The sequence below is a fragment of the Bemisia tabaci genome, chromosome 2 (genome assembly GCF_918797505.1).
Source record: "Bemisia tabaci chromosome 2, PGI_BMITA_v3".
NCBI classification, from domain to species: domain Eukaryota; kingdom Metazoa; phylum Arthropoda; class Insecta; order Hemiptera; family Aleyrodidae; genus Bemisia; species Bemisia tabaci.
In genome coordinates, this window is record NC_092794.1 from 44,567,395 (window position 1) to 44,588,781 (window position 21,387).

Here is a 21,387-nt window from a genome sequence, read left to right on the forward strand (position 1 = left end):
CAAAATAACGATTAATGGTTGCTGCCTCGCAAAATGAGAGCCATCGCTGCCTCAAAAATTTGTTTGATTTTTCAGTCACGTAGAAATCTGGCAAAGTACCCCAATGTGCTGACAATCGTCCAAAGCCAGGATTTTATGATCCGCGTTGAAAACAATATGGTACTTTTTCAACTTACATCTCAATCAAGCTGCAGATCGCTATGCAGGGAGTAATTAATTTAATCTTCTGAGTCTCGCGGGCATCCTCTCAACGAGAACCTAGGAATCGAACCAATTAAAATTCGCTCCGCTACGCCTCATACAGTGTCGCTAACCTCACAGTAAAACGAATATTTTAAAAGGAGTATCTGTACGATGAATGGGTCCGTTACAAACTGTTGCTTGAGCCAAAAGAAGAGATGCTTTTTATTGAAAGTGGTTTATATTCAGGAAGTCTTGAAATAGAAAGAAGTTTGCGCATATTTGATTTTTTTTTCTTCAAAAAGTATATATACCACGGGAAAGACATCATCATCATCATTACTATAAGTTTCCGAGCCCCTGAATTTTCAATTTTTTTCTCAGTTTATTCTAATGTCCTACTAGGCCGATTTTTATGATTTACTCGGCTATATTATATATTGATTGTAATATATTTGATATAATATATATTTGACAGGGGTGACTCAGTTGTATCAAATATATGTAAATTAACTTTTAACAATTAGATGGATTATTTTGAGATATTGAAAATTTCAGTCTCTGTATCAATCATTAAGGAATTTTCTCGCTGAAAATTTGCCTCCGAAATTGCGAATATAATAGAACTGATTCCAGTTAACCATCGAGATCGATTTATCGAAATTAGTTCAAAATTGAAAACACTCTTTCGGACTTAATTTGAAGATTTCGGCAGATAATTTTCGGCACATTCCATAATGATCTATGCAAAGACCTTAGATAGAATAAGATGACGTTCATAAGATACGTAATGCAAAATCTCGAATTTTTACACACCCCTCCTGACCTCCTCCCCTCTTGTATCGTTTTATGACACCTTAGGTCCGTATCTTCTACACGCAAAAATGAAATGACGTAACGCTCTCTTCAACCCCTCTCTCCTCCGTGGAGCATCACGTATTGTAAGAGCGGCGCTCTTAATGGATAAAATTTTATATATGTCGATCGCACTCAGAATATACATTGCGCCAAAGTTGAGGATATACATACAGAAACAACCCCTCTTTTCTATCTATTAAAAATTTGGAAAAGACTCATCGTCTCGATTCGACAACACCGTGCTGAGAACAACCGCGGGATAGTGTCGATACCGGCTTGAAAAATTGCGCCCTCTCGCGGCGAAATCCGTAGCCAATCTTTGGGCAGGAAAACACTGGAAAGGAGTGCATTTCGAGGCTAACGAAGCAGGTTCGCTCTGGGTGTAAGTCGCAGCATTTGGTGTTATATGTAAGGCGAGATTTTGCAAGTTGTAATTAATCCGAGATTGTGAAACCGCACCGATTTGGCACCTCGCGCACCAGCCCCGCGTCGATCCCCGCCGTGCGATCGCTCGCTTTTCGATGTTCCCAGCGCTGTCTGCAGGCGCCGAGTCGAAACTTTTCGATACTTTCGATCGATCGCCGGTAGCCACATGCACGGTGGCACTACACCGACCCGCTTCATTAAAAGTTGAGAATGTTAAGTATTTTTACTAGTCGCACCGATAATGTTGTAATTAAGCAATCATACCAAGTTCAGTACGCGTGTGCACTCTGATCCACCTCACTCTCACGTTGTCATTCACCAACTCATGAGGACCTGATCTGAAGTTCATAAACCGAGGGGAGGACTTCCAAGTGCCCACTAAGTAAACAGCGGGTCAATTCTTGAAATGTCGAATCATTATCGAACGACTTTGATGTATAAGTTCTTATCTTGTCAATTCTATTAATCGATCAAGGTCAATCGATAACCATTTGACAATCGACCTGCAGCCCAAGGTCTTGCGTGAAGTGTGGTATTCCCAATTATTGTATCCACAGGTGAAAAGAGCCGATTAGTTTTCATCATCACTGTACTCGCCAGGGTACCAAAATTTTTTCGACAAGTTTAATAATTCGGCTTAATTTCAAAGCCACTCTCCCGACTAAAGATGGATCCTCAGCTTTTTGTCTTTGATTTTATGAGAATCAACTGGAAAAGGGTCCAAGTTAAATGGAAAAGGTTGAAAAGAATTAAGCTCATAGGGTCAGTAGTTGCTATTCTTTGATGAATAGTGTGGAGAACCCAGAGAAAATTAATATATGTATTTAGACACCGCACTATTAATATATCTAATCAATTTAATTGGGTGAAGCAAAAGTCACGTTGAAACATCATCGCTATTCTTCACCGGATGATGATCGATTAGCAACATTTTGAGCATGTATTTCGTCTAATGATGACTGATGAATGTCGCGCTGAGCACTTCGCTGGACGATCATTCATCACTACAAGCCGAATTCGACCGCGTTCAACAGAAAGGAACCAAGCCACATCAGCTATTTCCAAATTTAACCGGGCAAATTAATTTTTTACGATGGAACGTTTGTGCGGATTCTTTTGAAAATTGTAAGGATTTTGCCTCGTACGACGGAGAAAATTCACTGAAATGCACGAAAATCCGCACAACCGTGTTTATGTAAAAAATTAAAATCCCACATTACTTGGGCAATAGCTGATGTGGCTTGGTTCCTTTCCGTTTAACGCGGTCCAAGTTATAGCGAATTATACGCGAAAAATAGCGCTAATCTTCCAAACTTGATTTTACCTTTTACTCGATAAAATCGCTTTGTGTTGGTTCGGAGTTTCTAACCGTTCGAATTAAACTAATTTAAGTCGTTTAATTTCATGCTAAATTCACGGTGAGATTTTCGGTGGAAGTTGAGTCCTTGAAAAGCGGGCGTTTTGCAGGTCAGCGAAGTGACGCGTGCCGGTGACTTGTAGCGTTCACACCAGCGCGGAACGTGCTACTGCACCGAGATCGCGAACGTGTCACGCGGCGCGGACGCGACGCCGAACCACCGCACAAAGGAACAGAACAAAAGGAGAAGTTGGACAGAATATTTTTTTACTGAAACCGTTGATTTTGAAGTTTATATCGTCACATTTTCAACTTTAAGATATGCATCCTGAAGGAATTTCACAAGAGAACTGCAATTTACAACGTCATCGTGAAGAGTATCGTAACTTATACGGGAGTGAGGTCTAGCAACTGAAGAAAAGAACTGAAGACATGCTTAGGGCAACTGAGATGGACTTTTGGCGAAGGTCTGCTGGGATATCGAGAAGAGAGCGTATCTGCAATGAAAAGGTACGCGAGATAATGGGTGTGGAGAAGGATATCGTGCACGATATCAGGTCCAAGCAGTTGGTCTGGTATGGACATGTGCGAAGGATGGCAGACGATCGGTTGCCCAAGCAGGTTTTCGATTGGGTTCCTCCCGGAAGGCGACGGCGTGGACGTCCTTTGAAAGTTTGGCGACGAGGGGTGGAGGAGAAGATCAGAAGGTGCCAATTGCCTTATGATCTCTGGGAGGATTGGGGGCAATGGCGATTGGGCGTCGTAGAGCGCGAGGCGGCGCTATAAAAGCGGCTTTATGTATGTAACTGCGCACTTTTCTACCTCTACTTTTGGTAACAATAATGTACGATTTTAAAATTTCCACTTCATGACCGATTTTTCTCATGAATTTTTTTCCATTGTGCGCCGCCACCCGCCGCTGAAGCCGCTGCGCCACAAGCATCCCGCCGCTTGCATTCCTTGCAGTTCCAACTCGAGAGCCAACGGAATTCGCCGGAGATCGCGGATCGTGAGAAAAATGATGAATGGACCACGATCCGATTACTTGCCTCCGATAAAAAACTTGACGGGAGACGAAGCCTTTCAAAAGCCGAATCTATACCACTATGCTGCCGTGCTAAGGAAAAATGCCGTATGAGCTCTTAGACGTTGCCAGATTTTCTTCAACAAAAGCCGAATCTACCGGGAAAATTTTGATTAATTATTTTCAAAATTTTCAGGCGATTTTGTTCGTAATTTGACCCAGAACATCTGAAAATTTCAAGGGAAAATATGAATAACTCTCCTCAAAGACAAGTGTTGTATCCGGGGAAATTTGGCAACTCTAGAATGTTCAGACGGCATTTTTCCTCAGCACGGCAGTATGGGGAGCTGCAACGTAGACGTTTCATAATTATGAACGAAAATAAAGAATGTTAGTCGGTACGGTACTCAACTTGTTTAATCTCACCAGGAGACTTTAACGCGCGTATAGGAAAATGAGCTTAGCTGGAATTTAAGTTTCCTTTGCATCATGACTCCTGAGAGACGTGCAAAAATTGGTTCCTATAAAACAGAAGCCTCATGATCGAAATGGTAAAGTGTTAATATGCTGCCTAACTGTGTATGCTCACCAGAAATTATAGTAGCCAGCACTAGATTTCTGGTAGGTAAAGTTAATTAAACGTTTAGTAGATTGACTGCACGTGTGGATGTATAAGTTACCTATTTCCGTTTCTTCAGACCGACGGCAAGTTCATCTTAATGTTCGTTTAGATGCACTTCTCTGTGTATAAGCTGGTGTTAATTCAGACACAAATTCTCCTGAAACTAGCTTCATGGAGCTGTTACTGTTATTGGCAGTTTTATTTCCTGCTTTTTCCAACTTTCTCGGGATCTGGACCGCGTGGTAACCTCCCTACGAGAGTGCTGCGATCTGGGGATACAAAGCTGTCATTTTGACCCGGGACCTGAAACTTCGTCACTTTCTTGGATAATTAAAGGGCAATGCGACGTGCCCGTTCTTTTCCGCGTGTTCACGCCTGTGGCCATTGTTAATTAGTGGAAGAGAGTGCGGGGAGAGGGGGTGCAACGCAGGGGGTATCACGAGCGAGTCCTGCACGCGAATGCTTAATGTGACGTTGGTTGCTATACGATGATGCATGAGTTATCTGCCAGTCGCGCGGGTCAGAATTTCCGAGTGGATGCGGGTATAGATAAATCACACTTGACCCAACAAAAATTGGCTCAAAATTGCCTGCATTGAGACCGCCACTCCGGGAGACCGTTCAGCAAGGGGATATCTCGTTTTTTACCTTACAGTATGCACGAATAAATGAAAAAGGAATAACACGTTAAATAGTACACCGGAAATGACAAGGAGAGTGGGAAACGGAAACTTCCGTTCTTTACTGTTCTGTTTTGCCTTGTGTCTCAGTCAGAACAGAGCCCTTCTTATATACTTATTTTTATGTTTAGATTTTCAGAATCACGTCTTAAAAAGCTCTCTTAGCCTACTTTAACTTCACATTTGAGTGGTATGATGATGAATACAGAGACATTTCTTGTCGAAAAGCTGGTAAACCACAGTTCTTTATGACATTACCGAGAAAGAAATTATATTAATGTAATAATTATTGAAATATACCCACGAAAAAACCTCAATAAAAAAACATGTAAAAAACTCAAATACGTAAGTGTTAGAAAAGTGCTTGGTGATTAACAGGAAGTATGAAATAAAAATTGTATCTTTTATAAATCAGTGTGCTTTAAGAAATAAGAGACCAGAGAAATTAATTAATGAAACTTATTAAACAGTGTAAATCCTATATGTATGATCACTTTTATCACAAACGTGCCCAAGGTTACGATATCACATGAGTGAAAGTCACCTTTCATGTGCATCTAATCGAACATTAAAATGAACTTGCTACTAGAGTTGGTCCATAGAGACGGAAATAGGTATGAAATAGGGTACTACCTACACTACTGATACGTCCACTCTTCATTAAGACTTTTAAAAACCATAAAATTAATTGAAACCAAGTACATTTACGAATAAGTAAACTATATAGATCATTGAGTCCCATTTCACAAGAATCCATTAAACAGTGTTGAGTCCTCTTATCTATTGTCAGCTTTTGTAGACTCTGTCCGCATAAAATTCAAAGTCGTGACCTGGTCTGCTCGCATGAAAGTTGATACTTTTATAGTATCTACGATCTCACGTGAAGAAGCTCTGCAGCAGTAATTCGTACCTCTTGCTTGGACATATTTTTCGTTTGGCGCTTGAACCGAGTGATCCTTATTGTTTCCGAGGGTCTGTCGGCAGTTTCATTTTTCTTCCACTTTGCTCACATATCGTATACCCTCACCGGTCGTATATATCTGTGGGGAGTATGGAATTTACGACGGGTATGATTATTCTGATTCTTGATGTTTTAGAAATCTCCCTATACTTATTCTTTTTTTATTTGTGTCCGCGGTAAAACACTGGGTCAACACATTAGTTTTGAGAAGGCTGCGGGCTGACTATTAAAATTGACAGACAAAGCGATGGATAAAGAAGACAGGGGGTATAAAGCGATTCTATTGGTTGAAAGAGGTTGTTCCATCCCCCATTAGACTTGGCCCCCTATCAAATATGATCCATCTTTTCAGGAGTGATACAGTAGCATGCGAGACGTTCAAATATGGCGGTCATTTTGACTTAGGCCCCCCCAGAGAGGGGGGGCGGGGGGTCAAAGACAAAACCTTCAACTGCCTATAACTTTTGAGCGAAAAATCGGATTGAGTTGAACTTTTTTTTAAATGAAAGATCTCAAAAAGATCTATCTGCTGATACCAGAAAAATTGAAAAAAAGTTAAATTTAATGCAAATTTTTAGCAATTTTTCGATTTTTTAGGAGACAAAATTTTCAATTTTGTCGTGTTTCGGCACCGCGCAATGACTCTACTAAAACAAAAACCAGTTTTTTAGATTCTACACTCAATTTCCTATAAGATGCAAAAAACCGCATCTTGGGGAAACGTTTAGATCGCGAGCTATGGCTCGTCAAAGTTACCCCGCGCTGAGCGCGCGCCCCCTGCGCTGTTCGCATATCCTCCACGCGTCTGCCACCGATCCTGTTGCCCCTCCTACCCCATCCTAAATGCAAATTAACATTCTACTACCCAGCTTTCGTATATATCTGCGTTATAGGTACGTGAAAATTTCAGCAAGTTCGTGATTTCCAGTGGAATTGATGCTTTATATCTCCCCCCCCCCCCCCCCAACCCGGCCACTGGCACTGAAGTTTGCCCCTGCCTACAAGTTGTAATAGTTTTTTCTTGTGTCTAACTGGAGGTATTTGTTTTCTAGATTACACGCTAAAATGAACAGAATAGGTATAAAAAAAGTAATTTATTAAGTGAATTGAAAGCAGTTACACAAGGATACACACAGGTTACACAAGGAGGTTGGGAGGTGGGATAAAAAATTACCTCAATTCGATCTCGTAGTCACAGGGTGCTACATCAGCAAAAACATGTAACAAGAAAATGTTTATAATTCTTTTTCGCACAATATTTGGAGCACAGTGGCCGGGTTGGGGGGGGGGGGGGAGATATAAAGCATCAATTCCACTGGAAATCACGAACTTTCTGAAATTTTCACGTACCTATAACGCAGATATATTCGAAAGCTGGGTATAGTAGAATGTTAATTTGCAATTAGGATGGGGGAGGAGGGGCAACAGGATCGGTGGCAGACGCGTGGAGGATATGCGAACAGCGCAGGGGGCGCGCGCTCAGCGCGGGGATAACTTTGACGAGCCATAGCTCGCAATCTAAACGTTTCCCCAAGATTCGGTTTTTAGCATCTTATAGGAAATCGAATGTAGAATCTAAAAAACTGGTTTTTGTTTTAGTAGAGTCATTGCGCGGTGCCGAAACACGACAAAATTGAAAATTTTGTCTCCTAAAAAATCGAAAAATTGCTAAAAATTTGCATTAAATTTAATTTTTTTTCAATTTTTCTGGTATCAGCAGATAGATCTTTTTGAGATCTTTCATTTAAAAAAAAGTTCAACTCAATCCGATTTTTCGCTCAAAAGTTATAGGCAGTTGAAGGTTTTGTCTTTGACCCCCCGCCCCCCCTCTCTGGGGGGGCCTAAGTCAAAATGACCGCCATATTTGAACGTCTCGCATGCTACTGTATCACTCCTGAAAAGATGGATCATATTTGATAGGGGGCCAAGTCTAATGGGGGATGGAACAACCTCTTTGTGGCTGTTGTAGACTAAGGGGATAAAAGATGGAATAACTATAGGGTCTCTCGTGAGTTGCCATTAGTGTTAGTCTATTACCTATCTCCTTTGTCCATTGCAACCACCCGCATCCACCAAATGGATCCTCTTATCTTCTTTGTCTATAGCTTTGTCTATTAATTTTAACTATCAACCTGCTGTTCAGCTAGAGAGCTGATGAAAATTAGATAGGGTGAGGAAAACGTGTTGTTGGTAAGTTTCCGGTTTCCAATTCGGTCTACTTTCATTTTTTCACGACCTCACGAATGGATTTGAACTCATTTATTCTAATGTGAATTGCAATGATGCCTATAATTTTGCTCTCTTGATCTACTTTGATTCGATTTGATCACCATGTTTAACGAGAGTTTTTTCAAATTACATTAGGATTGCTGAGCCAATTGCTCAATACTTTCTCTTGGCTCATCATGTATTACTCTCATTGTGAACTCGTCTGAGACCGTTTGAATAATCCTCCATTAAACATTGAAGTGTAAGGAATAAATAATAAGAGCACGCTTTAACCTCGTATTCCAATAAAAACTAGTCGTTAAGCCACTCTAAGGTAAAATATAGATCCCGCTCGAGCATGTCGATCTGAAGGTTTATCATAATTTATTATCCGGTGACGATTATTAATTTTTCAGATCGTAACAGAATTCGTGCTTTTGTTCCCTGGAAGCATGTACTCATAAAAATTTTACGGAATGACTTTCATGCGCGCATATGCAGAATAACACTTAAATGACTAGAAAACCTGCAAACCAGACTACAGTTTGCAAGTAAGATCTGGTATTTTCGGCTAATTTTTAGGAACAAGGTATGTGCCATTAGTTTCCCCTTGCAAATAGGTGGTTTTGCGCACGAGCCAAAAGTACTAGTTCTTTACTGTTAATGTCCGATTGTTAAGAGTGCTAATTTTTCTAAGTGCGATTCGGAGTCTAACGATGGGAGCATTATTGTATGTTATGATGATAAATAGTTATGATTTTGCAACGATATGAGAAAATAATTGACACCTTCTTGTAATTTAACCTGAAAATTTTTTGAGACAGCTGGAACTTTCGATAATACAGCTTTTTGCACAAACAGGAAAGAACAATGACGTCCGCTTGAAGTAATCTATTAACTCAAAACTGACGGCAAGGTTTTTTTTTTTTTTTTTATTTTATTCTTTGGAAAAGCTTTAAAATAATGAAATTTAGGGACTTAAAGCAATTCAAAACTCTTTTTGTTTCGTATATACTTGGAAGGTTATACACTGGTTGACTTAATAATACAAACTCGCTCTGTAATTGAAAATTAATGAACTGTACAGTTTTTGCCACTAGAACTTTGCCATCAGTTTTGAATTGATAGATTACTTCAAGCGGACGTCATTGTTCTTTCCTGTTTGTGCAAAAAGCTGTATTATCGAAAGTTCCAGCTGTCGCAAAAAATTGTCAGGTTAAATTAAGAAGTTGTCAATTATTTTCTCATATCGTTGCAAAATTATATCTATTTATCATCATAAGATGATAGTTACAGGGCGCATGGGCGAATTCGGGGGGCACGTAAGGGGGCACGCCCCCCCCCCCTCCACGTTACCCCGAAAAAGGCGGCGGAAGAAAGGAGAAAGGAATTGAGAGGAAAGAAGAAGGAAGGACGCTCATAGTTAGTAATTATTCATCATGAAATCGACTCAAACTGCATATTAAATGCTCTGAAATTCCGAAATTTACCCGGAAAAGGGACCCCCCCCCCCCCCGTTTGAAGTGTCTAGTACCGTCTATGACGAAGCAATTTTTTGCTCGAAAGAGAGAAATACTGAAATCCGTCATTGAATTTCCTATGCAGCGCTGCTGTGTGATTCTGACAAATATTTTTTTCCATATTTTACGCTGTTACATAATTTTGAGACAGTCTCATTTCGTTGATGATCATTGACCAGACACCATTAAGCTAAAAATAGCGAGGACTTTATTATGATTTGCACGTGAATTTTGTGGTTGCCAGTGTGGCCAAAATTTTGCATCCGCTGACGGGCTGACGCGCACGGACCGCAGATCTCTGTGATATAAGGATTCTTAGAAGCTGTATCTCTTCAATCTCGATTTTTTCTAATTTAGCATAATTGAGTTGCAAAATGTTGCATTTAACACAAGGCGTGTCTTGTTTATGTCAGGTTATTGCAAACCAATCTGGCAGCAGTGTTGATACGCACAGTTTAAGGATACGGTGATCCAATTTCGTTCCGCCCCCCCTTCCCGCGGCTCAAATAAAAACATCAAGAGCACCGATATTACGGTAAATTATGCAATACTTTCACGTCTGAAACAAAATGTAACGTCTGGACGGGGCTCCTCAATCTCCGGAATTCACAATTTTATTAGCAATTTTACGAGCTTGATCTCTGCTCTCAAAAAATGCCCCCCGCGCCTACCTACTCAGCCGTGCTAAGGAAGAACGCCGTATGAGCCTTCAGTTGTTGCCAAGTTTCTTTCGATAAAAATCGAATTTATTAGGCAAATCGTGAATATTTTTTTCCGAAAATTTCGGACAATTTTGCACGCAATTTCATCTAAAGCATATGAAAAATTTAAGGAAAAATATGCATAAATGTCGTCAACAATACATGTTTTTTCAGGGAAATTTGTCAATTCTCGAATGTTCATACGTCGTTCCTCCATAGCACGGCAGTACTCCATTATCTGCGTCTCTCTCGGACATCACTCATTGCCGCGCGTTTCCTTTTCGCACTCCTTTTTTCTGCTAGGCCCACGCGTAGGACTTTCCGAATTCACGAGGAGCGACTTTGCGTTGATTATGCTAGTTTGCAGTTTATTGCTTTTCTTCCTTTTCAAGTTTCATATCGATCCCTTGTCACAATTTTCCGTTTATGGTTACGTCTTATGAACGGTTGCTCTCGTGGTGAGGCATTATCTGGACTGAGGTCAGTGTCGTCGTATTCGTAACACTGAAAATCGGATCTTTCCTCCCTCCTCGGGTGATGCTTTCGTAACGCAAGTCTAGTCTGCCCCCAAGAAGTACCTAAAAAAGAAGAAGAAAGATGTAACGGAAAAGAAAGTAGAAAGAATTTGGGATGGAACATTGCCACCCTGCGTTGATTTTTCCTCTCATAATTCTTGAAAAAGTATTTGCACGAGACACTGAAAAACGACTGTAATTCTCCAAAACGGAACATTGACCGTGTTACCGTCGTTATTTAGTATTTTTGCCACCGCTCAGGTCATTAAGCACCGATACAGCGCGCAGCACAACATGCGCATTTCGGTGCGAGCAAGAGAAACCAGGGCGCCTTCAATTTGTTTCACGCAACCTGCGCATCCGTAGAGTACGAATAGTTGCATCCAGGCGCCGTGATGCACTTCGCCTCCTTTTGCGCATCCATCGGCTGCCAAGCCAAGGAGGTAACGGAGGAAAATTCGATCGTGGTTGTGAAATTACCAAACCACGTATCTTAATTTGCGTCGTTAGTAATCTTCTGTCACATTTCATCATTCGCAGAAGGCCTCATAACTGTTTCAGCGTACCACATCGTTTGTTTTTCTTCGTGTTTTGACATTTGCTAAGAATTTGAATTTTGAAAGCAGTGTTTATAAAGTAAACTATCAATGTTAATTTCTCAGTCAAATTTTTCGATAAAGTTCAATGAGTTCTGCGTTAATCTCTGATGGGAAAACTCGCAGTGTAATTTGGTCCATAACGCCAATGGTTCGCCACCCGATGAACAGTGTCGAAACAACTCTGCCTATCAATTTGGAGTCTTAGTAAACCTGGATTCTCATCATCGATAGAAAGCAGATGAATAATCAGGCGGGCAGCGATCGGGGCCAGGGGCAACGGTGCACAGTGGATCGAGTCAATAGGAGAGTTCGTAAAAAAATTCGGAAACTTTAAACGCTTATAACTCCGTCCATACAAAACTTTGAGGTTCTTAAAGTGGTGCCATTGGTTTCCTCGCGAAATTTTCTTCTCTCAGCGCCCCTTGAACTTTAACATGTGACGAAATAAACATCAAAATTTGGCGTTTTTGTCTAAATTTGCATGTCCGACCTCTCAAATTGACTCGATCCACTGTGCGGTGGTGATCGGATCCGTTGGAAAGGGCGTCGGTCGCTTCGCGACGCGTCGCTGGGTCTCGCAATCCCTTTCCCAGCCTCGTCCTTGTCTCGGGAAAGAGGAGCGGCCCGGAGGAAAAGCCCCCAAAACAATAACACGTAGACGAATTATGTCCTCTTTTATTGTCTTTTGATGGTTTGCATGCACGCGCCTCGTCGCACGACCGTTTAACGGTGTCCGAACTGCCATCACACGCGTGGATCGCCGTGCAGTGGTTCGAGTCAATGGGAGATGTTGAATGTGAAATCAATATTAATAAAGCAGAAAGGGTCTGAAGCTTGTGATCCTTAGTTTAGAGGCACCGCCTGACCGATATCCTTGATTTTTTTTGCAAACAAAAGCTCGCTGTTAATGTCCAGATGATACCAAAAATCCGAAACTTTCAATGTCCGCTAATATCTTGCCATAATCACGCGAAGCGAGCTGAAGCAGCTATTTTTTTTTTTTTAAAGAAAACTGCAGATTTTGATGTTTATGTCATCACATTTTACATTGTAATGAGTGTTTCTTGAAGTAAATTTTAGGAGAAAATCAATGAGACCCCGTTTTAACTTCTGCTTTTTGTATTAACGAAAATATAAGCTTTTGGGCCTCCTTCATTAAATCGATCTACTGTGTGCCGACTAAAAGCGAGTCAATGAGAAAGGTACAGAATGATGTAGATATTTTAAAAGCGTTGCTCTTCGATAATACGATACGCAGAAGACGGACGGTTAATTTTCTCGTTGAAAAATGTTTAAGAAGTACCCCATAAAATTTATAATCTGACGAAATAAACTTCAAAATTTGCAGTTTTAGCCGAAAATTTTACGTGTGGTCCCTCAATGACTCATGTATTTAATTTTTTAGTTGCATAGTGAACTGTATGCAATATTGAAACTCTTCTCAATGACACTTTATCTAAACCAATGTACAAATAAAAAATCAAATTGTACTTATTTTCTTCCTAAGTTTCAGTTTGTTGTTTTTTGAACTTCATGCGTTTGTTCTTTAACACTCGTGAGACATGTCGATAACTAGGTTATGGTGATCTTAAATCATATGTTTCGTGTGTTTGTTATGTAACGCATTTTATACAATATTTTTTAATAAACTTTATTTTTGCATTTTGGGTCCTATACTTAGATTCATTCTTATTCCGTTCTCGTGTAATGTGACACCTTTTTTTCTTCTAATTCTTCTTCTTTTTTCTTCTTGTTTTTTTCTCTTTTCGTTTTAAATTTTGGGCCGATGATGAACCCGATGCTCGAAATGTGCTTCCACGGTTGAGTTTGTTTAATGGTACACTTTCCTTTCTTTTTTATAATTTTGGTCAATCAATGGTTTTACAAGTCTAATTTTGAACGCAAATGATCAGTGATCCCCAAAGCTGACGGTAAAACTTAAAACGGCTACTTTCCGGGTGGCAAAATGGTTTCACCGAACGGCGAACGGGTGGTCTACCGCGGTAGCTCATGCGTCGGGTCATAAATTAATTGGCAAGCGGACTTAGAATAGCGGCAACGACAAACAGTCTATACGACACTGCGTAAGCCTGTCAGTTCGCGTGCATGATGAATCCATCTGTAAGAGATACACACTGAGATGGCCGCCTTTAGATCTCAAGCTTACCGCAGCAATGTAGCATGTTACTCTCATACCTCTTCATTCACGCTAATAGACCACCCGACAGGGTAAGAAATTCAGCACTGCAGTTTTCCTATCAAAATTTCATGAAGAATACGTTAAAAATATCGAAAATTTCCAAAATGAACTCTTAATTGTACCGATTAGTTTCCCAATCATATAAGCGCCAAAATTGCGAATGCGAGAAAAACCTTTTTATTAGCTTTGTTGACAATCTTCGAATTCCAAGAAATGTTTGTTCATTTAGAAGGCTATTTTGAAATTAGACTTGATTGATACATACATAAAGCCGCTTTTATAGTGCAGCCTCGCGCTCTGCGACGCCCAATCGCCATTACCCCCTATCCTCCCAGAGATCATCAGGCAATTGATTATACCATAACATGATACAATGACACCCTGACAATTTACAACATGATTGGTTACACCAGAAAAAACAACCCCTCTACCACCGAAATATAGAGATTGGCACAAGGTGACGGTATGTTGTCTTGCTGTCCAGCTCAAAATTTGAAGAATATTTTAAAATATCCAAACTAAAAACAAGGGACATAATCACTGTTTTGTAAACCAAACTTCGCAGCTCTCTCAGAATGCGCAGGAAACTTAACATCCACGCTAAGCTTATTTTCTTATCCACGCGTTCAAGTCTCCATTCTAATCCATGCCTCCATCCGCAGCACCCTGTGTGCACCACTGGTGTCATGTCTTGGTGTGACTCGGTTCCTTCTTGTTTAAACGCAGCTGCAGCCAAATTTTCACCCATGCGATTCGCTATATCTATCCAATCAATACTAAAAAATATTAACTCATATTATCTGATTTGAGATTATGGGCGATTATTCATCAGTTGGGTATCTCTAACGTATATCCAACCTTCAGAATACGAAGCGGGAGATCCTTTCTCTCAGGGACTGTTGTGTTTATCCAACCTAAATTATCTGACCTAGTCCTCTTGTCAGGATCTGTTTTTTTCCAAGTAACAAGGCAAACTGATCATAACTCTCACTTTATTACTTTAATCGCGCTTGAATTTTATTTTGTCGACCGCGATTGTCAATAATTTTAGAAATTACGTAACGTGTTTGTATCGATGCAATCGGTATCAAAATTTAGTCTCCAATTAGTTGCTCCAGTGACCTCAGATTAAGCGAAAATGGCTCGCGAATCACCAGAGAGTCTGAGGTTCGACAAGGACCTCGAGGAAAATGGACCGATAATGCAGCAGATAAAACCGGAATATGTATGCCGTTGGCTTTTTTAGGAACACTTGAATCTGAAATCCAGTCTGCATACTTCCGTTAGTGGGAAGGTTTTTTATAATGTCGGCCGAAACTCTGTTTTGAGAATATTCGTTTGGATAAAAAAGACGACCACGAGTAGCCATTGGGTGGTTGATGATCAAAATCAGTAAAAAAGTAGAATATTTTTACCTGCAGCAGTGGAGCAACCGGATGATCATTTGAACATCTTACCAACAACGGCAAGAACCCTATTATTTATTTACTTTTTTTTCGCCAGAAGAAACGTGTGCTCTGCATTTCCGCACGAAACTACTGATACTAAACTATTTAAATAATTTAAAATAAAAAGAAATGCGCTTATTAGTTCTGGTCTTGTGTTTGTAAGTTACGAGATTCTTGGTCGTTGTATAGTAATCATGGTCAGAAAATCTAATTGGCAGTTCCAGCTCTGTATTATCGACAACCTTTTGCGTAACCAAACTCACAAGTAACATTATCATGCATCTAGTGATGGTTATTAGATCCCCCAAAAAGGGACAATTGAACAACATCACAATTCGAGCAAGAATCTCAAATTCTCGAAATTTTTCGAATTTCATCAAATGAAGGTATTGAAAATGTACGGAATTTCTCCGTTGAGGAGGCACCGAATTTCTTGGGAATGCACTGGAAAAGTCCTGTATGAGTACTTATTTTTGGCCAGCCTGTTTTTTAGACACCCTACATTTGACATTAGTATTGGTAGTAATGTATCGTTTTCCTGCATTGATGAGAACGCACAACGATACCATAGCACTGCAACTGTCCCAGTTTTTCAGCCTTTTACCGATGTGGCTGCAACGTTTTTTTCTCTCATTTTTTTCACGGAGGAGGTGGGTGTAACAGTCTTCATTTAAAGGCTTCGCACGTTCCGTGGTGACTAACTCCGGTTTCATTTTCACCTTGGAACCGCTGTTGCCCTGATTTGCGATCACTTTAGGCACTCACTTATCGTTCTATCATATTTCTCAGCCTGGAATTGATCCTGCCACATTTCCCACCTCATAACTGCAGCCGCATTAGCAACAATAGCTGCCCAGCTGCGGTTTTACAAATGATATTTAGCGCTCGCGTCGCGTCGCTATCGACAGACTGACCTGTTCTGCCGTAATGGCGAAGATAGCGGTAGGTGCGAAAATGAAGTTTCGAGAAAACGCTCTCAGAAGCTTCTGACCGAAAACTTTTATTGAAGTTAATTAATTTAATAATATATAATAAATAATAATAATAATAATAATAATCCATTAAAGTGATTCGATGGACGCCATATTTTGTGTCAGAACGGCATGCGATGTATCGCATCAATTGATTCCATTTTTTCAGCTACTCGTCATTTTTCTTCAATTTTGAGATCGCAATTCTGTTGTCAGGAGACTAAAGCACTCACCAATTTTAACAAAGAAATTCAACTTGATAAAGGCGTGGTTTTTTTAGAGAGAAAATATCGCATTCGAGGACAGTTTCGATATCAGTAGGTATCAAATGCGATGTTTTCTCTCTGAAAAAACTACGCCTTTATTACGTTGAATTTCTTTGTTAAAATTGGTAAGTGAGTGCTTTAGTCTCCTGACAACAGAATTGCGATCTCAAAATTGGAGAAAAATGACGAGTAGCTGAAAAAATGGAACCAATGGATGCGATATATCGCATACCGTTCTGACACAAAATATGGCGTCCATCGAATCACCTTAAAGAATAAATTTCAACTAATCAAGACACTCCCATATTAGCGCCTAGATGCAACTATTTGTGTCTAACGAATGTCCGTTTTGCAGATCCATAAAAATGAAGGCTTTTTTTAACCTGAGTGTGACGCGCAAGCTAGGCTGCTCCAAAATCGAGTCAAGCCCAAAGCATAACAAATTAGACCCAAATTCGTATGGTTATTCTTTAATCTACAAATCTGAGGTAGCTGGCAACGAAGACATTAAGAACAAAACTACACCTCGTATAATACACCCACACTGTCGCTCAAAGCAATCAAATGTTCGTGATACCCGTTGCAGTTAATACCACTTCATCAGGTGTCTACAAAATGACATTAAATTGTTGCAGAACCCGTGTCATTGGAGTCAAAGTGCTCTCATCGTAATGCTCTGGATGTATTTCAGTGCGTCTAATAGTCGCATTAAACATAGCGCTTAATAGAATTATTCTCAAACGTCCTCCCGCTCAAATTATTGGTTTAGCCTGCTGTCACTCATTTTATTGGTTGAATCGGCATCAATTACTCCAAAAGTGCATCTAAATGGGACCGAGTTCATCAGAAAGGAACCAACCCACATTTTTGAAAAAATTGAATCAAGAATGTTCTTGAGTTCCTCCAGTCGTTCATTTCCTCCTGCCAGAATCTGAAAATCGAAACTAGTTTGTGAAAAGAGGGGTTTAAGTTTATTTTTTACATTGAGTCTTAGGCAGGAATAAAACTTCAAAACTATTTTTCTCAGTTTCAACTTAATGTGGGTTGGTTCCTTTTTGATGAACTCGGTCCAATTGTGGTTCTCTAAAATACCAATAGATTATGTTTTCTGGTGTCAAGCAAGGTATTATAGGACTTTGAATGGCTCACGGAATGATCGGAACTTAAAACAGTAAAATTGCAAAAATACATTCAATCGACATTTTTTATTCTCTTTTATGAATGTAAGCTGCACCTTCATATAACTGTAAATAATATTTGACCAGCAATAAGCATTATTCAAACTTTCTTTGGATGAGTTTTGCATTCTTAGAACACTATCTGACTCCAAATATAAAATATTTGAAAATATGCACGCTTTTAACTGTATCATTTATGTTAATAATTGTTTTGCTTTTTATGTGTTTCAGGTATGGTTGCTGTTTTAATTAATGCCTGGACCCAAGTTGTTGAATCCTTAATCAAGTATTCAGGTTTGATTTTAGCTCTTCTTACTTTAAGTGTATACCTGTTTCCGAGACGGTGCATTTAGAGCGTTTACATTTCTCCCCATTAATGTTCATCATAAACATGTACCATTTTCATAAGTTACAGGATGATAGAATTATACTGAGTACACGCTGTTTTACAGGGGAATCAAAGCTAGGAACAACCAAAACTGAGAATTGAATTACAAAATAAACTCCAATGAGCCTCGAGGAGGGAGTGGGGGAAACAAGCCTCTGAAATTCACTGGAGTTCATTTTGTAACCCTAATTCTAATTTTTGTTTTTTTCTTGTGTTACCCGTAGAATAGTGTGGACTCAGCTTAATTCTACCATTGTTCTGAGTGTTTTATTCGGGTCAAATTTTCAGTGTTTTTGTAATTTTTATTTTTATAAGTTTATTGGTAAACTAAATATTTTAAATGAGTAAACTCAAGGCATCCGACCCGTCTTTAAATTTGGTCTGAATGGTTGTTCTTTCACAGTCGCTCTTATATTTTCCCTTGTGTCGCACAAACTCAGCTCAATAATAAAAAAACAAAATATTTCTCGTGTCTGCCTCAAAATGGATAGAACTGTCAAAAGCCTGCGTATTTCATAGTTTTATCGAAAAACGACACCCAAAGTTTATCAATAAAATCAAACACAGCCAATTACACGGTAGATTTATATCTTGGCATGGAGACGGACACTGCAATTTTGCCGCGTAATGATAATACTCAGCGCTGCATATTTATAAATATGCAATTAAGTCGGCGGCGCACACTTCGGGGGGTTCTATCATATCGGCAGTCCGTGGATGCCACGAAGTAGATGGCCCGTCGTTTACATCTTTTCGTTGGATGCGAAATTGATGATTTTAGGTGCAACCCGACACGCATGCGCTAGATTCCCGATTAACACTATAATTTACTTGCAAAGCGTCTTTTTTATGAGATGAAGTAATCAGTGTTGATGTGTCTTGTCAGGCCTCACAGGCTGATTTTGAGCTGTTTCGGGGTATTTATTTTGTCTCCATCTTTTCGCAAATATTTTCTTTCGACGTCACGATGCTGGTTTCAGTGAGGCGATTTTAGTCCAATCAGCAGTTTTCAGAAAGCATGTATTTGAAGTAATAATAATTTGATAGAATCTCACGTCTTTTGCAGTCCATTGAATCTTGTAGTTCGAAAATACCTCGTCCCCTTTCTTTGAGAGTTTTTTCTTCTCGCTCTTTCTCGATAAAGCTTGACTCTTCCAATCACCCATCCTCTACTTATAAAATAATGATTCTACGCTTTCAATACGTCTTTTCTGTCGAAGTTAGAAGTTAGAAATGAAGCATGTTAAATCGGAAGGGCACAAAGTCACTTTTTACAATTTTCAGAGAACTGCAAAAATTTCAAAATTGTTGGCTTGCTGATTTTTTTTTGAGTTAAAGCCTCAATAACAGCTTTAGCAAAAGTGTGATTTAAACAATAGGATCGTCCATTTTCCTTTTGTTCTCTTTGTCTATAGCTTTGTCTATCAATGTAAAAAATCAGCCCGCTGAAGTCGATTTGTCGCGACTGAATTGTTTTTCTCTGTGATAAAGAGGATCAGCGCAAAAAGCCGCTTTTATAAAAAAAAATACTTGCGTTTGTTTGATTAGATGGATTTATATGTTGCGGAAAATACTGTTGGACGCAAGCATACCGCAAGAGATCTGGGTAATGAAGACATACCACTCAATCACACCGAATAAAGACGCCTCTGAGTAATTAAACGCCAAGCGGGAGGGTCATAAAGTCTTGAGGAATTCGGGGAATGTTCCAGATAATGTCTTGCCTCCTTAGGGGCGGCGGTCATTTCCGCGAGGAACTGAAAAAGGGGCTGGAAATCGGCGATCATTTCCGCAAATTATTTCATGACAATTTTTGTTACCATTTGGAGGAGTTGGCAACGTCGGCAAACCTGAAACTATCCCCTAAATAAACATTAATGTACTCACCCATTGATTCAAGAAGATTCAAGAAGAAGACTGTGATTTGAAGTAGCAAAAGAAGATACAAGAGGTCGGTTGACAAAAAGTTCCAAAACTCCACTTCATTTTGTAAAAAGTAAAAGTTCGGAACTTTTTCCCCCCCTCCCTTAAATCACGTATATGCAAATCGCAAAATTTCAAAAAACCTCTTTCTTTTTAAAAAAAAATAAAGAAACTGTCCGCACGGTAAGGATTTTTGCACATCTCAACATTTCAAAATCCACTTTAAAAAAAAACAAGAAAGAAACTGTGCGCACAGTTTTTTTTTAAGATAAAATAATTATCACGTCACATTTTAAGTCGAAAACTTTAAACTTTCTTCCCGTGAAATCGGTATCCCATAAACTTCAGGTACCTCAAGCGAGCCGTTTCAGAGCCTCCTTCTAATGCTTCTTTGCATGTATTCCATGCCTGGATGGATGTTGCAAGTCGATCGGCGGTTTCTTTCCGGATAACATTTGTAGATTGCTTCTTGATTGAGTTAATTTTTGTCATTGTGAGAGCTTGCGTTTCTAGTAAAACTTGCGTGACACTATGAATTGAAGGCCGATGGTAAAAATTTTTATTGTAATTGCTATGGAAGGATTCAGGTCCATTGGTCGTTCTTGGCCCATCAGAGGGGGGGCCTGCCCACATGCTAGGAGGAAACAGTGCCGCCTCGTCTATGTACGTTTCTAAGACATAATCGGAAAAATCAGATGGCACTTGGGGGGGTGCAATCGATAGTAAATCAACGAAACCTGCTTCTATTTCAGTAGGCGGTAAATATGGCAGGCCAAAAAAATATTTCAAATATTTGCCCACTTCAGAATCTGGCGTATTATATTCTCTAAGAAGGAACTTGTTTTGCTGAATATGTTTAAACCAATTCTGAGCTAAATGAAAGGTGCAGCACAATATAAGGCATTCCGGAAACATTGCTAGTACGGCATTATGAGCAGCTTTCTCAAAGTCAGCGTAAAAGTGTGAAAAGCAGAAAGTTTTACCTGTTAATTGTTCGCATATGGCCAACGGTGTCGTCAGCGGTGTCGCACCTTTCATTCATTTCTTATCAGTGCAGCGCGATGCGACATGTGATGCGGCAAACCTCCTTCTAGATCATTCCAACAACTTAGAGTTGCCACGTTGTGCATATTCATTTTTTGCACTTGCGGAAACGATCGATGATTTCCTAGCGGAAATGATCGCCGATTTCCAGCCCCTTTTTCAGTTACTCGCGGAAATGATCGACGCCCCTCCTTAGGCAGCTCGTTATTTATGACAGCGCCACTTCTTCGGTGAGCTTCTCGGACTAGGCTCAGATCTGCCAAATTTCGCGCGGAGAAATTCAAATTTCTCTTACAAAATTAATTTAAAGTCCCAATG

General features: G+C 39.8%; 1 protein-coding gene across 3 annotated transcripts in view; it reads left to right on the top strand.

Annotated features, from left to right (window-relative positions):
* LOC109039997 (neurobeachin-like protein 1) overlaps positions 1-21,387 on the top strand; it is a 504,582-nt gene that overhangs the window by 368,111 nt on the left and 115,084 nt on the right. Inside the window, exon 27 of one of the 3 annotated variants that reach the window (XM_072297374.1) lies at positions 17,946-18,193. The exons of the other annotated variants lie outside the window; for them this stretch is intronic. Coding sequence (XP_072153475.1) covers positions 17,946-17,967 — 22 coding nt within the window. The 3' untranslated portion in view covers positions 17,968-18,193. Of the gene's footprint in view, positions 1-17,945; positions 18,194-21,387 lie in introns of those variants that run through there. 3 annotated transcript variants of the gene reach the window in all.